General features: G+C 41.4%; 1 protein-coding gene across 5 annotated transcripts in view; it reads right to left on the minus strand.

The window, feature by feature from the left end:
- Positions 1–24,954, minus strand: part of zgc:154075 (uncharacterized protein LOC556929 homolog) — a 200,366-nt gene extending 175,412 nt beyond the window's left edge. Inside the window, exons 1-2 of one of the 5 annotated variants that reach the window (XM_059655659.1) lie at positions 23,132–23,210; positions 20,339–20,445 (exon numbers count right to left, since the gene is read on the minus strand). In XM_059655659.1, coding sequence (XP_059511642.1) covers positions 20,339–20,445; positions 23,132–23,168 — 144 coding nt within the window. In that variant the 5' untranslated portion in view covers positions 23,169–23,210. Of the gene's footprint in view, positions 1–20,338; positions 20,446–23,131; positions 23,228–24,618 lie in introns of those variants that run through there. The other 4 variants (XM_059655661.1, XM_048561747.2, XM_059655660.1 and 1 more) reach the window with 4 other exon arrangements.
- Between the last annotated feature and the right edge of the window lie 327 nt (positions 24,955–25,281).

Here is a 25,281-nt window from a genome sequence, read left to right on the forward strand (position 1 = left end):
TATAAAATACAGCATATTTAATTTTCTACATGTCCATCATTTTAAATATGGATTAATCCTGGTGATACTGATGTTCATGTTGCTCCTAGCGATCACAGAATATGACAGGATAGAATCAAGCAGCCATAGTATATTCCAATGAAGTGGAAAAATGGGGGCATGGGGCAGCTGCTTCTTCTGTCTGCCACTGCCCTCTTGACTTTAGGTTGTGTTACAACAATTCGTAGATGCTGGAGAAGTCCCAGCAAAACATCATGGCAATGTGAACCAGAGACCATCACAAACAATAAGGAAGGCATTTCCTTTATTTCATCAACACCAGCATTGCTGTTTCAATAAAGCAGAAACATACCAACCACCCTGGACCATTTCCAAGTTATTTGGTCATTTTCTGGTAAATAAAGGATGTGACATCATAAGCTGTTTCCTCCGAGTACAGTGATTTATTGTTAACTGCATCACATAGAGATTTATTCACTCAGATGGGGAACTGAGGCTTTTAATTCAGAGTCTGTGAAATGTTTCACTATAAAACTTTGTCAGGTGATCAGAACAGCAACATGATTTGAAGTTAATAGGTGCTGCAATCAACTCCTGTTATCACACTGTGACAGAGTAATCAGCCAATAACTGCAGCAGACAGACTGATTTTCTCCACGACTATCCTGTTTAAATAGTTGTGCCGTAGGTCGCTCATTGTAAATCCTGTTGTAGTTCAATTGGAAATATTTTTCAGTTATGTTAGTGAGGTTTATACAAGTCAAAAAAGGTCCTGTGTCCTATTCCCTCTAAGTTATCTGCTCTGATCTACATCTAAGACTATAACACAATTAGTTCCAGTATAATTGAAGTAAAAAAGGGAGGAAAAAAACAGCAGCCATGGTTCAAGTTGCTGCGAAAACTCTGCATTTGTGAATATGAGAGAGAACAAGGTCAGATCAACATGTGAGAGATAATGGGAACTGCAGATGCTGGAGAATTCCAAGATAATAAAATGTGAGGCTGGATGAACACAGCAGGCCAAGCAGCATCTCAGGAGCACAAAAGCTGACGTTCGAGGGGGCGGTAGGAGGTGGTGTCGGAGAGTTGGCGTCTGGCCTCGGCGATGTAGAGGTCAGTGCGCCATATTCTCCACCCCTCTCACCCACTCCAACCTCTCCCCCGCAGAACGGGCAGCCCTCCGCTCCAACCCCAACCTCACCATCAAACCCGCAGACAAGGGTGGCGCAGTGGTAGTATGGCGCACTGACCTCTACATCGCTGAGGCCAGACGCCAACTCTCCGACACCACCTCCTACCGCCCCCTCGAACGTCAGCTTTTGTGCTCCTGAGATGCTGCTTGGCCTGCTGTGTTCATCCAGCCTCACATTTTATTATCTCAGATCAACATGTGATCTGTGTTCCTTCTGTTCTGAATCGCCTGTCAGCTCACTTCCAGTCTCTGCCATAATGAATGAAAAAAAAGACTGGCCAGGAGGCAGTTGGCACGTGTGAAAAGTATACACCATCAAGGAGGCATTGCTTCAGGGCAGCCAGGAAAAAAATTGGAACACAAACAAATATATACATTTTCATTCTTTAACAGTTTATTTCACCTATTCTATGTTTTCATTATATCACATCAAAGGGTAGACTGAAAAGGTCTAGGAACAGACTGCCAGTTTTGCAGCCTAAAAGAAAATGCTTCTCCACCAAAAATTAAGCTATCCTTCTGCCTATATCGAAAACAACAGGGCCCCCAAAACTACAAGTTGGAAGCACCTCCTTCACACTGTTGTAGCAATCTATAATCCCCATTATCAGTACTGTCTTAAAACTACAAATAGCAAATAATACTCCCATTATTTCACAATGTGTCTATGAACAACACAGAAATATGTATCAATAGCCACAGGTGAGGTGCCAGAAGACTGGAGGTTGACTAATGTGGTGCCAATATTTGGGAAAGGCTGTAAGGAAAAACTAGGCAACTATAGACTGGTCAGCCTTATTTCAGTGGTGGGCAAGGTGTCGGGCAGGATTCCGAGGGACAGGACTGACATTCATTTGGAATGGCGAGGACTGATCAGGGATAGCCAGCATAGCTTTGAGCATGGGAAATCGTGTCTCACTAACTTGATTGAGCTTCGGAAGAAGTGACAAAGAAGACAAAGTAGACATTGTCAAACGCTTTCCTGAAGTCCATATTGACAAAGTTCCACATGGTAAACAGATTAATCAAGTTAGATCACATGGGATCCAGCGGGAGCCGCTAATTGGGCATAAAATTGGCTTGAAGATAGAAATAGACGCTGGTGATGGGGGCATGTTTTTTGGACTGGAGACCTGTGGCCAGTGTCATGCTACAAGGATCAGTGTGTCCACTGCTTTTGTCTTTTATATAAATTATTATTTGGATGTGAATATAGGGGAATGGTGGGCAAGTCTGCAGAAGATAGCAAAACTGGTGGTGTCGAGGGCAGTGAAGAAGATTACTTCAGAGTCCAAGATAATAAAATGTGAGGCTGGATGAACACAGCAGGCCAAGCAGCATCCCAGGAGCACAAAAGCTGACGTTTCGGGCCTAGACCCTTCATCAGAGAGGGGGATGGGGGGAGGGAACTGGAATAAATAGGGAGAGAGGGGGAGGCGGACCGAAGATGGAGAGTAAAGAAGATAGGTGGAGAAGGTGTAGGTGGGGAGGTAGGGAGGGGATAGGTCAGTCCAGGGAAGACGGACAGGTCAAGGAGGTGGGATGAGGTTAGTAGGTAGCTGGGGGTGCGGCTTGGGGTGGGAGGAAGGGATGGGTGAGAGGAAGAACCGGTTAGGGAGGCAGAGACAGGTTGGACTGGTTTTGGGATGCCCAAGATGACATTCCACATTAAGCAGAGGTTCACCTGCACATCTGCCAATGTGGTATACTGCATCCACTGTACCCGGTGCGGCTTTCTCTACATTGGGGAAACCAAGCGGAGGCTTGGGGACCGCTTTGCAGAACACCTCCGCTCAGTTCGCAACAAACAACTGCACCTCCCAGTCGCAAACCATTTCCACTCCCCCTCCCATTCTCTTGATGACATGTCCATCATGGGCCTCCTGCACTGCCACAATGATGCCACCCGAAGGTTGCAGGAACAGCAACTCATATTCCGCCTGGGAACCCTGCAGCCATATGGTATCAATGTGGACTTCACCAGTTTCAAAATCTCCCCTTCCCCCACTGCATCCCTAAACCAGCCCAGTTCATCCCCTCCCCCCACTGCACCACACAACCAGCCCAGCTTTTCCCCCCCACCCACTGCATCCCAAAACCAGTCCAACCTGTCTCTGCCTCCCTAACCGGTTCTTCCTCTCACCCATCCCTTCCTCCCACCCCAAGCCGCACCCCCAGCTACCTACTAACCTCATCCCACCTCCTTGACCTGTCCGTCTTCCCTGGACTGACCTATCCCCTCCCTACCTCCCCACCTACACCTTCTCCACCTATCTTCTTTACTCTCCATCTTCGGTCCGCCTCCCCCTCTCTCCCTATTTATTCCAGTTCCCTCCCCCCATCCCCCTCTCTGATGAAGGGTCTAGGCCCGAAACGTCAGCTTTTGTGCTCCTGGGATGCTGCTTGGCCTGCTGTGTTCATCCAGCCTCACATTTTATTATCTTGGAATCTCCAGCATCTGCAGTTCCCATTATCTCTGATACTACTTCAGAGTCCAACTGCATCTTGCGGCAGATGAAGTTTAACTTAGATAAATGTGAGCTGTTACACTTTGGCAAGACAATCCAGAGCAGGACTTATGTAGTAAATGATAGGGTCTTGAGGAGTGTTGCCAAACAAAGAGACCTAAGGGTTGCAAGTGCATAGCTCCTTGAAAGTGGAGTCACAAGCAGATAGGGATGTGAGTAAGAAGCCTAAGTTTATAAGTTGTTTGGTACGCTTGCCTTCATTGGTCAGACCATCGAGTATTGGAGTAGGGATATCATATTACAGCTATACAGGGTATTGGTGGGGCCACTTTTTAGTGGAGGGGTGTGGTGGGGAGCGTGTGGTGGAGTCTAAAACTAGAGAACACGGGTTTAAGATGAGAGGAGAAGATTTAAGGAGGACCTGAAGGCTAACATTTTCACACATTGAGTGGTGCATGTCTGCAACGAGCCACCAGAGGAAGTAGTGGAGGCAGGTACCTTGAAAAGGCAACTGGATGGATATATAATTAGGATGTGTTTAGGGAGATACAAGCCAGATGCTGGCAAATGGAATTAGGTCAAGTTGGGCTATCTGGTCAGTGCGGATGACTTGGAGTGAAGTGTTGTATGATTCTGTCTTTGCATATGCGCCTCCCAATGGAGTGAATAAATAATGATCAGCATATAGATGCCTGGCTGTACTGCCCTTCCTAGTCCAGTTGCACCAACTGCTTCTCCAAGTGAGTTCAATAAACACAGCACAGACTGGGAATTAAACTATGGTTAGAGTTATAGTGGACAAAACTGTTACTAAACAAGTGACTCCTGGAGGCACACCAGATAGAATTTCTTGTGTCCCTGCTTTTGTAACCAATAGCTCCAACTCATTTCAAGACCTGTGATTAATTTTTATTTTAAAAATGAACAAGAAACCTAAATGCAAGTCTTTTAAGATGAAGAGCCTAATGCTTTTAAAATAGAAGTTATAAGAATTTTCACAAATGGTGTTTTTAAAATATCATTTTGACAAAAGGGATGTGAAACATTTAGAAAATGTTGTCACCATCAGGGGATTTCTATAAAGTTTAATGTAGGTGGATATGTTAGTGGAGTAACAATAGAAGATAATGTGAGGAGAGCACATATTTTGTGAATTGCAACAAAGAAAACATATTACTTAAATTTGAGGCATAGAAGAAATTCAGCTTTATATAGGGCTTTCCACCATTTTTGCTGTTTTTCTTCCACTCATGCTTCCAGATCAATCTTTGGTGCTTCAGAATATTTAATATGAGCCTGAACTGCACGGTGCCAATTTAGACTGCCTGGCCAGTGGGAACAGAAAGGGCAGGGGATTAAAACAGTGGCTACTGTTGCCCACATCAATTTAACTCCCATTAACAGACTATCTGCCATAGGGAGGCAAGGGCCTCACTAATATTAAAATGTTACCTTCTAATTATGTCATTCAGCCCACAAACTGATTTTAACTGGAAATGGTGGCTGTAACACTCACACGTTATTAGAAAATAAAGTGTATCAGAAGAGACTCAGCTAACCAATTTTAATTGCTATTTTTAACTGTTTCTTTGTGGGTCAGGAAGACCAGGGTCTTTTGGAAATGACAAAAGGTATTTTTGTAACAGACTGCAGACAGCCTTGTACATTGTATTTATAGGTTTTCTATCAGTGCGTACCATTGGTGCCTTAATGGCAGCATCCAGTGAGTTACACTTCACTGTGCTCTATATGTCACAAGAAAAGAAATGCTGACTTGAATCTAGGCTAGATTTGCACGATGGGGTCATTTCCAAATTTATTTTTGCCTTTGTGCGTAATTCCCCAATTGGGCATTCCTGGAATTTGAAAGTGGTATTTGAAATTTCCAGTGGTACTGGAAATACCAGTACACGGATGTTCATTGATACAAAGAGCTGAAAATGATGTTGAACTTTCCTGCAGGAAAGCTAAATTGAGAAATCAGCCCTTATTACATTGACTTTACAGCGATGTTACAATCTGCTGTGTACTAACAATACTGTTTGGATATGGCGACTATTTGCTCGTGCTGAAGAGTTTTAAAATATCTTACTTTCTTCTACAGAAGTAACAAGGTTAAGAATTATGTTTCTAATGATAAATTAAAATCATTGAAAAGAAGGAAATGTAGAACTGTTTTTCTGAAGTTACAAGTGGTTTGTGAAAATTTTGTGAAAACAATTTGCTTATGCAGTAGCATTTCCTGGGCTGGTGAAAATGTAGCATTCTACAAAATAAATACATATTTGTAACTGTCAACTTCCAGGTGACTTATTTCAAAATTCTCATCCTGGTTTTCAAATTCCAATCTCCGTGCAACACAATAACTCTCCAAATTTTCTGCACACTCCATTCCTTTAATTCTGGCCTCAAGCTTTCCAAATTCAACCACACCAGCATTGGTGGCACGCTTTCAGCTAGCAAGGATCCTGGATTTTCCTCTCTAAAACCTGGAGGCACACCAAATAGAATTTGTTGTGTCCCCGCTTTTGTACGCAAAAGCTCCAACTCATTTCAAGACGTGATTAATTTTTATTTTACCTCAAACATATTCTTTAAAGCCTACCTCTTAAACAAAGCTCACTGCTCTGACCACAAGCTTTCAGTCATCCAGTTTGTGATTCCGTGTCAGATTTTGCTTGATAATGTTCCTATGAGCCACTTGAACTTTGATTAGGTGACAGGAACTATATAAATACAAATTACTTTTGTAAGCAACACAGATTTAAATACAGGATGCCCCTTGTTCATAACAAAGCAAATAACCATTACCACAGACAAACCAGCCATTTGTGCACTATTGTCAACTATTTGAAATATTAGGGGATTTGCAAACTTACAAAATGGTAAATAGTTTCCATTAGTTAACATTTACTTCTGTAATCTAAACTAAATTTCACATTATAGAGTCATAGATTCATACAGCACAGAAACAGACCCTGTGGTCCAACCAGTCCATGTCAAAAATCATCCTAAGCTAAACTAGTCTCACCTGCCTGCTTCTGGCCCATACTCACCAATTATACTTACATAAAATAATACAATCAAAGAATCATACAGTATAGAAGAGGTCCTTCAGTCCAGCAAGTTTGCACTTACAAAAATGTTTCAAAATCTCCACTAGTCCCATTTTCCAGCATTTGACCCACAGCCTTGAATGTTCCGACATTTTGGGTGCTTATCCAAGTACTTTTTAAAGATTGTAAGCTTTCCTGCCTCAACTACCCTCCCAAATCCCAACCACCCTCTGGATGAAAAAGATTTTCCTCAAATCCCCTCTAAACTTCCTGCCTTTTACCTTAAAATTATGCTCATTTGTTAGTGACTCTCAATGAAGGTGAGCAGCTGCTTTCTTCCTACCCTGTCCATACCCCTCATAATCTCATAAATGTCAATCAAGTCCCCTCTGTGCCTTCTCTAATCTAAGGCAAACAACCCAAACTTATCCTAGCTCTCTTCAAAGCTAAACTGCTCCATCCCAGACAACATCTTGGCGAATCCTGTCTGTACCCGTTCTCGTGCAATCAGTTCCTTCGTACAGTGTGATGACCAGAGTGATGCACACAGCACTCCAGTTGTGGCCTAAACGAAGTTTTGTACAGCTTCAACATAACCTCCCAGCTCTCATAATCTACATCTTGACTGATAAAGGCAAGTGTCCCTTATGTCTTTACTAACCTATTAACATGTTCTGCTGATCTGTGGATAACGATCCCAAGATCCTTCTGTGTTCTGAGCTTCAGAAAGGTCATAGTTTTTGGACAAGTAGATTTTAAACAGAGAAGAGAAAATACTTCTCCCAAAGGATTGTGAATCTGTGGAATTCAGAGATTCACCCCAGAGTGCAGCAAAAGTTGGCATACTGAGCAAATGTAAGAAAGGAATAGATTTTTAATTTGTAACGGATTGAAACATTTTGCGGACTGGGCAGGAAAGTGGATTTGAGGCCCAAAATGAGATCAGCCATGATCATATCAAACGGTGTCGCAGATTTAAAGCGCTGGCTTACCACCTCCTTTCTTATTGTCCTTGTATCCTGCCATTCGTTGAACACACCCTTGACTGGTTATTTTTCCAAAGTGCAACACCTTATTACTTTTCAGGATTAAGTTCCATCTGCCACTGGTCTACACGTCCGACCAAACAATCTACATCCTCCTGTAACCGCTAAACTATAACTGTTACAAGTAATGATGGGCAATATAATGGCACAGTGGTTAGCACTGCTGCTTCAGAGCACCAGGGTCTTGGATTCAATGTAGGTGCCTTAACATTGTAGCAATTTGGCTATCCAGTATTGCCTTCAGAGCCCAGGAACACCGAGGCCAATTGTAATGCTCCAATAGTTACCTCAACTGAGACTAGCTGATGTGTCACTTCATACAGCACAATTTAGCCACTGTACTCTCAAATGAGCAAGCATCAAAGATAATCCTGTTTAATTTAGATATATCCTGGTAAATCTAGTCTGTAAGCAATTCCAATGCACTGTATTCCTTTAAGCATTTAAAAATATTGTCCTTGGCATCACTAAGTACTTCATAGTGAATATATGTCATCTGTTAAATGTATAGCTACAAATTTTTGATGGTCACTTGACTATACCTCTGTATTGCTTTATTTCTTTATTATTTGACCGTCTGTGTGCTCTCAAATTTGAAATAAAATTGGAAATTTCATGAAGGAGAAAGAAATATAAAATTACATTTATTTTGTATAATAGCAAGATTTTGAGGGAATTAAGTTGGTCTTGCAGAGTAGCTGTATTGCACACATAAAACAAGTGCAAAAATAAGTTTCTCCCTATTCTCAGCACCAGTTCATAAGCATATCAGTTTTACCCCATCCGTGCTGCTTGTAGACCTTGACTTTGCAAGGACTGCAACAACAGTGGTAAAATAAATCAGAATCAGTGTTTATTTCATTTATTTTTAGACACCGAGAAAATCTCTCAACACAACCACCCTTACCAAACATACAAGGAATACTGTTTCAGAACATATAAATATATTATAGAATTAGTAACAAGATAAATACAAAACAACTTGCTGTATCAGTCTTTAAAGTGCCCCTTATCTTAAAGAGGAATCCAAAGATGGAGTCAGCAGTCTAGAATTAGTTTGTGAAGTGGGCTGATTGCCCAGCCAGTAGATGAGGGGTTGTAGCAGTTTCTTCTCTTTTAAGGGAAGGAACGTTCCTTGAAAGAGCTTTTAAGAAAGTTTGCTTAAATGTGACTTCTGCTAACTGCTTTGATGAAGGAAAGTTTTTACTTATATAGAGTGCACAAAATCACATTGATGACTGCTTTTTACAGGCTAGAAGCTTTTCTTTTGAAGCCTAGAGTTCCACCAGTCTGACTCTAGGCATTGTCAGTAGATTTCGTATGGATTGGCTTGGACCATCTAACTATCATAATAAAATCAAAGTACTATGGATGCTGGAAATCTGAAACAAACAGAGAATGTTGGAGAAATTCAGCAGGTCTGGCAGCATCTGTGGAGAGAAGGAGAGTTAACTTATGAATCTGGTAAGACCCTTCTTCAGAACTGGCAGTTCAAATGAGAAACAAGTACTATTTGGACAAAGCATCACAGATAGCCCATTCCTGGGGTTAAGTGGAAAATCATTAACACACATTCTAGTAGGATGTGTGCAACTTGTGTAAGACTCGTTTCTATGAGACAGGCAGATTATAACACAACAGATTTTTTTTTTCTTTATTCATTCACGGGATGAGGGCGTCGCTAGCTGGGCAGCATTTATTGCCCATCCGTAATTGTCCAGAGGGCAGTTAAGAGTCGGCCACAAACCAGATAAGGACAGCAGTTTCCTTCCCTAAAGGACATTAGTGAACCAGATGGGGTTTTCCTGACAATCTACAATGGATTCATGGTCATCGGCTGATTCTTAATTCCAGATATTTATTGAATTCAAATTCCACCAGCTGCCATGGCGGGATTCAAACCCGGGTCCCCAGATCATTATCTGGGTCTCTCGATTAACAGTCCAGCAATAATACCACTAGGCCATCGCCTCCCCCAGTTGGCATTCCAGACCAAAATTCCCCTTAACATGTGTAGCGACGCATGCTCCTAGGTTTCATGCACAATGATCATACGCTGATTACAGCACTGATTTCCAATTCCAGAAGCTGTTGCTGTGCAAAGAACTTGGAGAATGCATAGCCTAAAAGAATTAGAAGTAATATAGTTCCAGACCTAATAGGAGGTACCTGGGTGTTGACTGTCTGATGTTGACTCAATATAAGCTTCTAGAAGATTACTGTTAAGTCTAGTCACATGGTTATTGCAACTGCTTTTGGGTTGTTCACTTTTTAAAATATATTTAGCAACTTGTTTTTAAAGATATGTATTAATTTTTGTTATCTGTGAAAATAGGCCAGACTAAGCAATAATGAATCAGCAACCCCTTTCGTACTCCTATTGACTTCAGTGAAAATTAAACTTGGGCAAACTGGTAAAATTGTCTTCTGATTCATGAGCAATATCAACAACTTTTTTTTGGTAAAAAAGTTAAGATAAAAGAAATACAATATGAGTAATGTGCAGCATTATTGTAAATTAAAGGTCCATGGTGTTTCAGTAACATTACAAAGTATAATGTAATGTGGCCAAAAGTTCAGTAAAAGAAGTAGGCTTTGAGGACTGTCAAAGAAATAGAAGCAGAGAGGGTTATGGGGTGAAGATAAGGAGGGAACTACAGATCATTAACAGCTAAAAGTATGGCAACCAATTGTGCAGTGATTAAAATTGTACATTCTAAAAAGGCTTCATTAGAGAGGAACATATTTTAGAGGGTTGTGGGACTGGAAAGATTACAGAGATAGGAAGAGGCAAAGCCAAGGAGAAATTTAAAGATGAGGATGAGAGAATTTTAAGATTATGGTGTTGCTTACCCAGAAGTGAGTATGGAAAGCGAGTATGGGGTGACAGGGCAACAGGACTTGGTACTTGAGAGGGGTCTAGGCCTGAAATGTCAGCCTTCCTGCTCCTCTGATGCTGCTTGTCCTGCTGTGTTCATCCAGCTCTACACCTTGTTATCTCTAGCACTTGGCACTTCTCAGGTGACAAAGCAGTCGAGTTTTGGATGACCTTATGTTTATAATAAGGTAGAAAGCGTCAGAATTGCATTGGAATAGTCCTTTCTAGGAGGTAACAAAAGGCACAGACAGGGTTTCAGCAAGCTGCTGGGCTTGTGCAGAGATAAGTCAGGTGATGTTGTGGAAGTTGGGGTCATCGTGAAGATGTGACTTTGTGGTCAGCTATTCACCTTGGAGATATGACGCAGAGTGTGAACAGTCTGATTCAGTTGCAAACAGTTGACAAGAAGAGGGTTGGAAATGATGGCTAGAGAGTGGAATTCATAGCAGTAACTAAAGGCAATGCTTTGGTCTTCCCGGTGTTTAGTAGTGGAAATTTCTGATTATCTTGTACTGGAAACTGAACAATCAATCTGACAATTTAGAAACAGTGGTGGAGTTGAAAGGTGGAGAGAGACAGCTGGGTGTTGTCAACATGCATGAGGAAACTGACAGATGGCCTATAAGGATACAAGTATCTGAGATACAAGAGGCACCAAAGATAGATCTGTTGGGATCACCACGGTCTGGAAACCCAGGAGAAGCCAACGCAGGTAATTCTCTGATCACAACTGGGTAATAACAATGTATGTGGTCACTGAGGAGAGGTGCCAGTTTTACATTGCCTCGTCTATTTCCATTTTACTAATTTTGCCATTCAAATCATTTTAACCTCACCAGCCTTATCTATCACCTCCACAGTGCCTTCTCTGCTCAATGTTCTCATATATGGCATGCTAGGGTCTAGCCTAGGTTTATGGGTATAATTAAGTCACATCTTGGTTTGGCTAGAAGATTTGTTATGCTTTCTCCTTCCAATTTCCACTTTCTCCCTTAACAGGTTTCCATTTTCACATCTAGTTCCTCCACCCCATAACTAGCTGAGATTGACTTTGTACTGTTCCAGTTCCAAAGCTAATTCTAACAGAGGCAGCATTCCAATCTATGTTAGTTAGTCCCTGTATTGGCACAGTTGATATATTTTCTGCTCCGAAAGGTCATAAAAAGCCATTTATTTCAAATAATGTAGTAATAAAGGTAGTTTTATGAAAATTTGTAAAATTGGGATTTGGATGATTCTGCTCTCTGCATGTTCTGAAGAATATAGAAGTGTCAGAGTCATTTCTGTGCAATTAATACAACTTAACGAAAAACTCATTGTTAAAAATAAGCAAATTTTAGAGGTTTTTTTAAAAAGTAACTGCTCGTAATTAAAATTGATATTTCATTGTTCAATCTTATTCCATTCAGTCAAACAAAGGACAAAAGGTGGCTTTGAAATTACAAAATAAGATGATAGTACATGAATGTTTAACACTTCAAATGCTTTTTTTTTATCACTTTGATATAAAATGTCTTTATCCACAACTTTAATGCTAACATTACCTTGTACAACACAAGCACCTCACAACATAATTTCAAGACCGAGATAGCAAGAACTGTAGATGCTGAAGTCAGAGGTAACAAAGTGTGGAGCTGGAAGAAAACATTAGGCCAGGCAGCATCAGAGGAACAGGAAAGCTGACATTTTGGGTCAAGACCCATTTCCAAAGAAGGGTCCCGACCTGAAATATCAGCTTTCATGTTCCTTTGATGCTGCCTAGCCTGCTGTGTTCATGCAGCTCCACACTGTGTTATGCATAATTTCAAGACATGTATTTTTGCGAAGCTTTATGAGTATCCCAGATGATCAATTATATGATAGCACTTACAGACAGCTAAAGGTGTCCAGGAGGTTTTTTTTTGGTGGGGGGGAAATGCGTAGGAGTACATGTTGACTTATAGGATCGATCAGTCATGATCATGTTTTATTGTGATGCATGCTGAATTTGGTTGAATGGCCTATTCTTACTCCTATTTTCAATGTTTTTAACTTAATGACAATAGGTTGTTAAAAAAAATCCCGAAATTTCTCAATCTATTGTTTACATCATTCTTTGGAATACTGAAAGTTATTGCTTGTCTGTTGAGTTGAATATGCAACTTCATGTTCTGCTAAAGATGTGGATGTTCTGATGTCCAGACAAACATGCCAAGTGTAACTGCAGTGAAATTTAAATTATTCCGGATTCCTGAATGTAACTAACAAAGGGTGAATAATTCAAAACTCCGAGTTTAATTTTTTTGTGAGATGCAAAAATCAACAATTGACTCTGGGGAGAATTTTAACCTATTTGGCCAAGTGAAGACCTGCATATGGACAGTTAAACTATGCCATGCAACTTTAATCATTGATCCTGCTATCTTGTCCTGATCCATATAAAGTTATAAATGGGGTGTAGATTGAGTTGCATGAATTCTTTATTGGTTTTGATGGACCTAGGCAGTTAATTAATTGTAAGAAACAGCTTAAGACAGTACCAATTAAATAGTTAGGTTTCTATTTACATAGTGCTTTTCAAATTGCTGCTATTGAAGTTTTTTTGAAGTGTTGTCACTGTAATGTAAGAAACAAGGGAATATTTTTGTCACAAACTAACATTCGCAAAATGTAACAGTTGTACTTTAGCAGTTACCATAAACTCTGACAAAGCTCGGACTGTAGATCCTGGAATTTAAAAGTAGTTACATTTACATGAATATCAATTACATCCTATGCTTTTTTTAAATGTTCAAAATGAAAGTTTAAACAAAGTTAACAGAGCTTTATGAATAACCAAGCCAGGACCGATGTAAATTGATCATTAACATAAACACAAAGAACCGTGGACGCTAGAAGTCTGAAACAAAACAGTGCTGGAGAAACACAGCAAGTCTGACAACATCTATAGAAAGAAAAAAAAGTGAACATTACAGATCCAGGGATCCTTTGTCAAACTGGAGATAGCTGGGGAAGTGTGGCATTTATGTTGAAAACAGGGTTGGCGGGCAAGAGAAGAAGGTGAGGATGGAGTATGTGGAGATGGTATCCAGAAAGAGTGCGAGCGAGGAAGATGGAAAGAAGGGAAGGAAGGAAGGAAGGAAGGGAAAGAAGGAAAGAGAGAGAGAGAGCACGAGAGAGAGCACGAGAGAAAGAGAGAGAGAAAGAAAGAGCGAGAGAGAAAGAGCGAGAGAGAAAGAGCGAGAGAGAAAGAGAGAGAGTGAGAGAGAAAGAGAGAAAGAAAGAAATAAAGGATAAGCAAACAAAAAGATAACTCACAATAAGCAGAGAGAGAGATAACAGGTGAGGTGCTACTGAGAAATGTAAATATTTGAAGATGTGTTGGCTGTTCTGGAAGCAGACCACACATGACAAGGCCACGGTTGTGGAAATATGTAAATTGACTATTGCTTGAACTAGCACTATCTTCTATTTCAAAAGAAATTACAGGATATGTACATTGGTATCAACACTGTGCACAAAACTGACCTATTCTTTGAGAAAACCTTCAGTTTAGTGGTTGATTTTTTCCCCCCAGTATTCCTATGACCCATGATTTTCTCTTGTATCTTGCAACCCTGTTTGTCAATGAAAATACTGGGTTTCACCATTTGCTGGTCAGAACAGTTGATATTTTTTTGCCCCACAAACCTTGGTTTCAATTTGAATCAGATGGGATGAACAAAATTCCTTTATCTAGTAGCTGTCACAAATCCTAAATGATACCTTATGGAAACCTATGACATTCAAAAAGGACTAGGCAGGTTAAAGACAGGAAGGATGTTCCCAATGATTAGTGGATTCAGAATCAGAGGTCATGGGATACAGAACAGGTCATTTACAAGTAATAGGAGGAGAAATTTCTTCACCCAAAGAATGGTGAGTCTGTGGAATTTGCTGCCACAGAAAGCAGTTGAGGCTAAAACATTGAATGTTTTCAAGGAGATAGAGATAGTTCTTGAAGCTAAAGGGATCAAAGCGTATGGGCAGAAGATGGATGATTGGCCATGATCATATTGAATCACCTATTTCTGCTCCGTTTTTAAAAATGAATTTGACCATTCACAAACCACTCACAAAATGACATATCCAACTCGATGACTGTCCATGTGCAGCTGTTTGGGCTCTGGAGTGTCAAATCATAGAACGCAACTTGCAGCGAGTAAAGAGTGGGAGTTGATACATGTTACAGTTTGGTGAAGTGGACAGAGAGGTTTTTCTTTCTTTCTGCTGATTTGTTTTCCTAATAACTTTCACAGATCAATGGGGACAGGAGTAAACTGAGGTTGATATGTTATCAAGGAATTAGCTGAGAAGCACCGGGGTTAAGTAAAAGTCAGAGAATAGGAGAAGGAGATGAAAGTTAAGGTAAGGTAATCTTAAGGTCTAAGATTAAGTAATTAGAAAATTAAGCATTAGGACTAAGTAAATTCAAGTTTAGGTCATGGTAGGTGAGGTCAGCTGAGCGGAATGTGTGACTGGTTGTATGTGAGAAGTTATGGGCCCTACCAGCATCCTTGGTGACTACATGTATAGAAAGTACTCCCAACTGAAGAAACTTCAGCTCTGTCTTTTGGAAGTCGAGTGCAACTGTGTAGCTGAGAGTTATGTGGATAAGATGTTTAGAGAGATGGCCAAATCACAGGTCAAGGGATTGGAAGAAAGGAGGAATTGGAAGACCACCAGTCAGAGAGAATCAGGCAGGGAGTGCAGGAGTCCTCTGGGCTTCCATTCACAAATCAATGGTCAGGCAATAAATGTTGGTCAGTCAGAAATGCCCCTAATGTCAGGAGGGCTAGTCCACCAAGGGAGTGCAGACAGAGCTAGGCTTCTGGCACCCCAAGATGCCTGACTATACAGGAGGGGAGGAAGTAGAAAGCAGGGGATTTCTTTGTTAGACAAGCAAGCAGCATTTCTGCAGCTGCAGATATGACTCTGGGATGGTGATGTCTCCCTGGTACCAGGGTCAGGGATGTCACTGAACTGCTGCAGGCATCCTAAAGAGGAAAGATACAAGACTTAGATCATTCTAAATTCTGATACTAACAATGTAGGTAGGATGAGGGATGAGTTTTGACATCAAGCATTTTGAGAGTGAGGAACTCCTGATTGGCCTCCAACAACCATGGCCATCTTCCTATGTGTCAGATATGACTCCAACCACCTGATACCTGATACCCCTGATGCCTTTTGATTCCAGTTCAGCCAAGGCTCCTTGATGCCACCCTCAGTAAAATGCAGCCTTAATATCAAGGGCTGTCACTCTCACCTCACCTCTGGAATTCAGCTCTTTTGTCCAGGTTTGAACCAAGGCTGTAAGGAGATCAGGAGCTGAGTGGCCCTGGCGGAACCCAAATTGAGCATCGCTGAGCAGGTTACTTCTGAGCAGGGATAGTAGGAACTGCCGATGCTGGAGAATCTGAGATAACACGGTGTGAAGCTGGATGAATACAGTGGGCCAAGCAGCATCAGAGGAGCAGGAAAGCTGATGTTTCTGGTCATGACCCTTCTTCGGAAAAATCTCAACCCGAAACGTCAAACTTTTCTGCTCCTCTGATGCTGCTTGGCCTGCTGTGCTCACCCAGCTTCACATCATGTTATCTCCATTTCTGAGCAGGTACTGCTTGATAGTACTGTTGATGAGACCTTGCATCACTTTACTAATGGTCAAGAGGAGACTGATGGGGCGGTAATTGGTCGGATTGAATTTGTCCTGCATTTTGTGTACAGGACATATTTGGGCAATTTTCCACATTGTTGGGTAGATACCAGTACTGGAACAGCTTGGCTAGGGGAGCAGCAAGTTCTGGAGCACAAGTCTTCAGTACTATTGCCAGAATGTTGTCAGGGCCGGTAGCCTTTGCAGTATCCAGTGTCTCCAACAGCTTCTTGATATCACGTGGAGTGAATCGAATTGGCTGAAGACTAGTATCTGTAATGCTGGGGACCACTATAGGAGACCAAGGTAGATCATCCACTTGGCACTTCTGGCTGAAGATTGCTGCGAATACTTCAGCTTTATCTTTTGCACTGATGTGCTGGGCTCTTCTATCATTGAGGATGGGGATATTTGTGGAGCCTTGTCCTCCAGTGAGTTGTTTAATGGACCATCACCATTCACAACTGGATGTGCCAGGACTGCAGAGCTTAGATCTGATCCGTTGGGTGTGGGATTGCTTAGCTCTGTCTATCACTTGCTGCTTTCGCTGTTCTTAACTCAGACTTTTTTTGAATTCTAATTCCACCATCTGCCTTGTTGAGATTCAAACCTGGGTCCCTAGAACATCAGCTGGGTTTCTGGATTAATAGTCCAGTGATAACACTTGCAGGCCATCGCCCACCCAGGACTAGCCCAAGTCGATATTAAAAAGGAAGAGGTGTTGTGCGTCTTAAAAAGTATTAAGGTAGATAAGTTCCTGGAACATGATGGAATCTATCCCAGAATACTGAGGGAGGCAAGAGAACAAATTGTTGGAGCATTGACATCTTTGCATCCTCTTTGGCCAGAGGTGAGGTCTGAGGACTGGAGAATAGCCAATGCTGTCCCATTGTTTAAGAAGTGTAGCAGGGATAATCCTGGAAATTACAGGCCTGTGAGTCTTCAGTCAGTGGTGGGGAAGTTATTGGGGAAGATTCTCAGGGACAAGATCTATATGCACTAAGAAACGAATGGGCTTACTTGCAATAGACAGCATGGTTTTGTACTGGGTTGGGGGGAGGTCTTTTATTCTTTATTCACTTACGGGTTGAGGACGTCACTGGCTAGGCAGCATTTATTGCCCATCCGCAATTGCCCAGAGGGCAGTTGAGAGTAAACCACGTTGCTGTGGCTCTGGAGTCACATGTAGACCACACCAGGTAAGGATAGCAGTTTCCTTCCTCAAAGGGAACTAGTGAACCAGGTGGGTTTTTCTGACAATTTGCAATGGATTCATGGTCATCATTAGATTCTTAATGCCAGATATTTATTGAACTCAAATCCCACCATCTGCTGTGCCAGGATTCAAACCCGGGCCCCACAATGTTATCTGGGTCTCTACATCAATAGTCCAGCAATAATTTAACTAGGCTATCGTCATGCCTCATTAGTGTGATCAAGTCTTGTGACTAGGTGACAAAGATGATTGATGAGGGAAAAGCAGTTGATGTTGTCGATATAGACTTCAGTAAAGGGTATGACAGAATTGTACTAAAGGTGAAGTCACCCAGTATCAGACGTGAGCTGGCAAGAGGATACAGAACTGGCTCAGTCACAGGATGCAAAGGGTAGTGGTAGAAGGAGAGCTTTCCGAATGGAGGGCTGTGACTAGTAGTGTTCCACAGGGATCAGTGTTGGGACCTCTGCTATTTGTGATCTGCGTAAATGATTTGGAGGAAAATGTGGCTGGTCTAATTAATAAGTTTGAAGACAATACAAAGACTGTTGGTATTGCGGAGAGTGAGGAGCATTGTCAGAGAATACAACAGGATATAGATCACTTGGAAGCATGAGCAAAACATGTCAGATGGAGTTTAAGATGGAGGGTCAAGTACTGGTGAAAATTATACTGTGAATGGCAGAACTCTTAGGAGTATTGGTAAGCAGAGGGATTTGGGTGTGCAGATCCATAGATCACTGATGATGGTAATGCAGGCAGATAGGTAGTAAAAAAGGCTTATGGTACGCTTGCCTTCATTGGAAGGGGCATCATGTATAAGGATAGACAAGTTATGCTGAAACTTTACAGAACTTTAGTGAGGCCACACTTGGAATATTGTGTACGGTTCTGGTCACCCACACTACCAAAAGGATGTGGCTGCTTTGTACAGGGTACAGAAAAAGATTTACCAAGATGTTGCCTGGTATCGGGGATTTTAGCAATGAAGAAAAGTTGGCTAGACTGGGTTTGTTTTCAATAGAACGCAGGAGGTTGAGGGGCAACCTAATAGAAATCTATATCCATGTCATTCACAATGTTAGAGTGGAAAGTATGAGGCTTTTCCCCAGGGTGCAGGGGTCAATTACGAGAGGACACAGGTTCAAGGTGTGCAGGGAGTGGGTGGAGTTTAAAACAGATGTGTAAAGGCACTTTTTTCAGAGAAAAGGTGGTCAGTACCTGGAATGCATTGCCAGAGAAAGTGGCAGAAGCAGACACAATAGCAGCATTCAAGAAGAACTTGGCTGAATACATGGAGAGGAAGGGAATAGAGGGAAATGGATCCTCTAAGTGAAGACAGTTTTAGTATGGAAGAGCTAAATGTGACAGCACAGGTGTAGAGGGCTGAAGGGTCTGTTCCTGTGCTGTATTGTTCTTTGTGCAAAGTTTAAGACATTTGAGTAGGTACATGAATAGGAAAGGTTTGAAGGGATATGGCCACGAGCAGGCAGGCAGGACTTGTATAGTTTGAGATTAAGTTCGACAGGAAATGATTGGATTGAAGAGTCTGTTTCCATGCTGTATGACTGTATGACAGGACAGAGAGGGTATAAAAGAGGGAGTTATGTCACACTGTTAATTATCAAGTCAGTTACTGCAGTAAGGAAGGCCGATAGCGTAACACAGTCTTCAAATGAGGCTTTGTGGATAGAGTTTAGGAATAAAAAAGGGGGACACTCACACTGCTGGGAGTGCACTATCGTCTCTCAGTCAGTCTGCAATAGAGGAGTCGATATGTACACAATTCACTGGGATGTATACCAACAAAAATAGGCTAATTACATTAGGGGATTTTAACATAGAAACAGAGAATCCTGACAGTGCAGAAAGAGGCCATTTGGCCCATTGAGTCTGAACCAGCCTTCTGACCAGCGACCTACTTCATCCCTGTAATTCCACATGGGGTTTTAACCACTGTTAACCAACCTCATCTACACATTCCTGGACACTACAGAACAATTTTTAGCGTGGCGAATGCACTTAACTTGCACATCTTTGTACAGAGTGAGACTGAAGAACCTTGTATTGTTTAATCCAGTGAAAATGCTTTGAAGACATAATATAAAAACATTTTAGATCAATGAATAAATATTCAAGAATAGCCCCTCCCATTATCCTCACATCACACCTTCATCTATAGGACTTAGTTAACAGACTGATGTATGGCACACTGCCAAAGGTTCTGAAATTTGAAAGTTGGCATCCTATCTCTGAAGGTCAACCACTCATCCGAATGAGTGAAATGAGGACAACAGCTCAATCTGGTGCACCTTTGGTTATATCTCTGGAAGTGTGCTATGCACTTTACTCTTGTGATTAAGTCACTGCTTGTGTAGAACAAGTTCCAGTTTGCTGATAAAAACAAACTGTCCAGAGAAACTCATCAGGTCTGGCAACATTTGTGGAGAGAGAAACAGAATGAACATTTCAAGTACAGTAAACCTCTTCTTCAGATCACATTATCCTAGTTTGCTAGCCCTGGTAAAGTTTTTTTTTAATTCATTCACAGGATGACAGCATCACTGACTGAGCCAACATTTATTGCCCATCCCTAATTGCTCATAGGGCAGTTAAGAGTCACCCACATTGCTCTGCATCCAGAGTCACGTGCAGGCCAGATCAAGTAAGGATGGCAGTTTCCTTCCCTAGAGGACATTCATGGAATAATTACTTAACTCCCTACAGATTTAAATAAGGGAGGCAACGACAGTAAAGAAAAACAAACTACAACAGACAGATTTTTTAGAAGATTCTGTGGCCTACCTTCATTCGCTCTGGAAAATCTTTTGAAAATAATGCATAAGTCTGTCCCCGGTTCCCGGCCCCAATTATAATCACTTCCACACAGCGTGGCATGGCTGCAACACAGTCTAAATACAAACAGAATAAATAGACAAAAAGGAGTTCAATAAAGATTTTGCAAATAATGGAATTCTATTGAGTCAGGCCTCTCTATAAATGCTACCCACTCCAAACCCTTCAGTCAAGATTGTGGGTAGGTGGCTCAGCCCAAGTCTTCACCAATTTCCTGAAGTGCTTTTCCCGCTAATTTTCTGAATTCCCTGTGGCGCACCATCTTGCATTCACTTATGACTCGTCCACATTGTCATGGTCAAGACTGCCAAACCTAACTTGGAGTTTAAAAATCATTAAGTCATATCTTTAGTCAAATTTGTTTCAACAGTTATAATTCAGCAAGTTATAAAGGTTACTTACTCATTCATTGTGTTTAATATGGCTCTGTCAAGCTCAAACCTGTATGTTAAGTGCAGGCACGTAAAATTCCTCTGAGCTGCATATCAACTTGTTTAGATAGCAGCAAAAAAAATGTTACCACACCCTTACTTTCAATGGAAAGTACCCAGACTATGGAGCCAGTGTGAATCCCACAGCTATCTTCCATGGTGATCCTTTCTAAAGAACATGATAAAATGTTGCATTTGCAGTCAGATACACACAAACAATGGGATTAATGTAAGATGGGAATCCATTTGCAGCCAACAAGTCAAGTTGAAATGCAGTTAATAGTGCAATTAACAGAGCTATGAATTTACAAAAGCTTCATCCTTCAGAAAAATATAAAACAAACGAAAAAAACAAACAATATTACAGTGGATAAAGCAACTTCAGAAAAATCTGAGATGCCTGATTGTGACATTAGAGAGATAGATTTATAAAGCTTGGCAAAAGACCCTTCAGTCCAACTTGGCCATGCCAACCAGATGTGCTAAGCTGAAGTAGTCCTGTTTCCCAGCATTTGGCCCAAGTCCCTCTAAACCCTTCCTGTCCATACACCCATCCAGATACCTTACAAATGTTGTAATTGTAGCCACCATGACCACTTCCTCTGGCAGCATGTTCCATACTTGTACTACCCTCTGCATGAAAAAGTTGCCAATCAGGTCTATTTTAAAAATTTCCCCTCTCACATTAAACCTGTGCCCTCTAATTTTGGATTCCCCTACCCTGGGAAAAAGACCATGGCTATTCACCCAATGCATGCCCTCATTATTTTATAAATCTCCATGAGGTCACCCCTCAGCCTCTGATACTCCAGGGAAAAAGAGCCTCAGCTTATTCAGCCGATCCCCAAGCTCAAAGCCTCCTATCCCAGCAACTTCCCCATAAATGTTTCTGCACCCTGTCATGTTTAACAATTATTTCCTATACCAGGGACACAAGAACTGAATGCAGTATTCCAAAAAAAAGGCTTCACCAATGTCCTGTAAAGCTACAGCATGACATCTCAACTTCTTTATGCAAAGCACAGACAAATGAAGGCAAGTATACCCAACGCCTTCTTTACCAACCCATCTACCTGTGATTCCACTTTCAAGAAACTATGCACCTGCACCTCTAGGTCTCTTTGTTGGGCAACACTCCCCAGGGCCCTAGCATTAATTGTATAAGTCATATCCTGATTTGTCTGACCAAAATGCAACATCTCACATGTATTTAAATTTAACTCCATCTGCCACTCCTTAGCTCATTCACCCAACTGATTAAGGTCCTGTTGTACTCCGAGATAACCTTATTCACTGTCCACCATACCAACTATTATTTTGCCATTATCTGCAAATTTACTAACCATACCTCCTTTAGTCACATCCAAATAATTTACAAAAATGACAACAAGCATTGGATGCAGCATCTTTAACCTTTGCGCAACAGCAGAAAAACTTAAATTCTGAAATAAGCCCTAAAAATCTACCCTAAATACAAAATTGACAGCAGCAACCATTCGAAGGAGAAGTGAATGATTATACTGACAGGCAGGTGAAACTTGTCAAAATTATCAAAGTAACATAAAGATAATACTGCTGGAATGCTAAAATGGGATATTGCCACTCAATTTAAACACATACTTGTTGTAATTTGATAAAACTAAACAAAATAAAGTATGCACTCTGGTCGTTTTGTAAACATGAAACATAAATTTATGGATATTGGCTGCAACGTTGTTGGAGAGATGTCCAAACCTCAAATCACGTTTGTTACTAGTTTACATTTTTACATCAATTCAACATTCACATTTATTTAACTTCACTAGATACAGTTCAATAATTCACAAAATTGAACACTAAAGGTAACAAAAAATTCTATCACATCAATGTTGTCAATTTAAAATGGTTTAACTTCCTTTATAAAATCAAACAAGGAAACGATAGGTTATGAACAGAATCACGGCCAAATCCTGTCTCACACCTGGTCAGAAATACTTGATGACCACTTCTAAAGGTATTAGCAGATCCCATGCCTTCCTGAACTATATACAAGCCAGAATAGGTCAGTGAAGAAGACGCTTAGTTGAAAAATAAATCTATTAAGTAAAAGAGTTCTTGGTCCCATTTCCTTGGTGTTTGGAACAGTTTGGGCTAAGGTGTGTACATAGGATCTTGACAGTCCCTGAGGGGGAATCTGAGTCAATTTGGAAATGCTAGCCATCTGTGAAGAGGAAGCAAACTGATTTTCTCATTTATGCGGTAAACACTTCTAAGAATGGTATCTCAAGTATAAGGAAACCAAAAAGGATGACATCATCATCACCATAATTACCAATGTCCAGGGTCATTTTCTGAAGAAGGATCCACATTCAAAACGTCAACTTTCCTGCTCCTTGGCTTGGTCTTCATATTGTTATCTCCAAGGTCACCTTGACTGGTTCAGCCATATCAACATGATATCTACAAATAGCTCAGTGGTTAGCACTGCTGCCTCATAGCCCCGGAGATCCATGGTTGTTTCCAGCCTTGGGTGACTGTGTGTGAAGCTTGCACGTTCTCCCCATGTCTACGTGGGTTCTGCCAGGTGCTGCAGTTTCCTTCCATTGCCCAAACATGTGCATGGTAGGCGGATTCGCTATGCTGTATTTGCATGGGATCGTCCAGGGATGTGCAGGATTAGGTCTAGTGGGATGCTCTGTGATGGGTTGGTATAGAGTCAATGGGCCGAATGGCCTCTATCTGTGCTGTAGGGAGTCCTATGATCAAAAAGCAGAGTAGTGACTGGATACTTTGTGATGAGTATCTTTTCTCCTTAACCCTCAACGAGTAAACACCATTTACAAGACTCAATTCAGGAGTTCTGGTAAATAATCACCCTTGAATTTGTGTAGTCGCAACAATCAAAACACCCTGATGATTAATAGCCTTGCCACTTGGTAGGATATGGGTCAATGGCTGCTGGCAAACGTCTGCAAATTCACTTTGTTAGCCAGACTTCATGTATTAGAACAGGCACAGAGTTTTAATTGCACAAAACGTGACGAGCTGTTCTTATCAGTCTCCTCGCGTGGCTATTCTAATACCTCTTCAGCGTCAACTGATAATGTCCATTGTTCTTGCATACAGAGAAACGTAGTGAATCGGTGGATAGCAATTAGAACCTTGAGATTTTCAGCTGCCTATTAAGATAAATAGAGGACCTCTGCTCAAATTAAACCATTTCCAGCTACTAAATAGTTTGTAATGTGGAACCTAAAGAATGCTGTCTGGTTCGTTCACCAACTTTATCCAACAAGGAATCAGATTCTGTGTTCTCAATATTCTTTCTAATTAACCTGTTCAGATTTGTTAGGACACACTTCCATACCAGGCGGGACTTGAACCTGGGCCTACCACTGTATCGTGAGAGCCCTTTTAGCGTGGTGTATGGCTGTTGTAATTGGCCTCAGATCTTTACGATTACGGAAGAAGGAAAAAAAAAGACGATTTTCCCGCAGCTGATTAACATCCCCCGCTGGAGTTTGAAATGAAAACGGGTATCGGGTTCAGATTTGATAGGTTCTGCGATTAAACTACTTTGTGAACACTCATTCTCTAGTTATGTTGTCCCAAATCTGTCAAGACAGGGAAGAAAACCAGACGGTCGGTTCGGCAGCCACCTCCAGCGGAACTCTGTTTGCAGTCGTGCAGTTGCTGCCGGAGATTACTTTAGTGTTGTTGTGTTTAAATATCAGCAGGAATGCCCTAAAAGCTACAAATGGAGGATAATACACAGCTGAAGATTTCACTGTCTCTCAATTTCCCTGGTCGACGGCTTACCTGTTGAAGGATTGAGATTCACGTGGTCCTCAAACAGCACCCCCCTATTTCTTCAGGTACAACAACGTCTGAAATCTCCTAAAAGCTACCGGCGTGAAACACTGCGAAGACTTAGGACAACGGTCAAAAGTTCAAACCTAGTCCTACCCTTCACGTAACTACCCGGTTGGAAAAGGAACGTTTGAGCATAAAACGTGGTTAGTTGGATTATATGCCGTTGTATACACATTAACCGCGGAATCATTATTGACCATTAAAAAACTAAGAGGACGGTTTTTCTGTCCAATTTTTTTTTCATTCGAAAGTTCGGAAGAAATACTGTTCACCACCACTGAGATTAACAGGCACTTTAAGCAAACATGTGTAATGGAGACAACTAGTGGCAGCATCTCCACCGTGCACGTTACCCTTTTTTTTCTTGAGATTCTCGGGGTAATTTTTCAAATTGTCAGATTGAAAACATTTCTCTGTCTTTTAAAAAACCGTAAAGAGTGTGTCTGGTTTGAGTTGTGCCATGATCTGATGTGGCAGTGAAACAATCACTGATCAAGGTGTCAAGATCGATTCCGCGTCCTCGGAAGTGCTTAGTTGAGAGGCATTCCATTCAAATTTCTTGAAGATACTTAGATGTATTTCCTGTATTTTAACAGATTGCTAGCATTC

The sequence above is a fragment of the Stegostoma tigrinum genome, chromosome 28 (genome assembly GCF_030684315.1).
Source record: "Stegostoma tigrinum isolate sSteTig4 chromosome 28, sSteTig4.hap1, whole genome shotgun sequence".
In the NCBI taxonomy this organism is placed as follows: domain Eukaryota; kingdom Metazoa; phylum Chordata; class Chondrichthyes; order Orectolobiformes; family Stegostomatidae; genus Stegostoma; species Stegostoma tigrinum.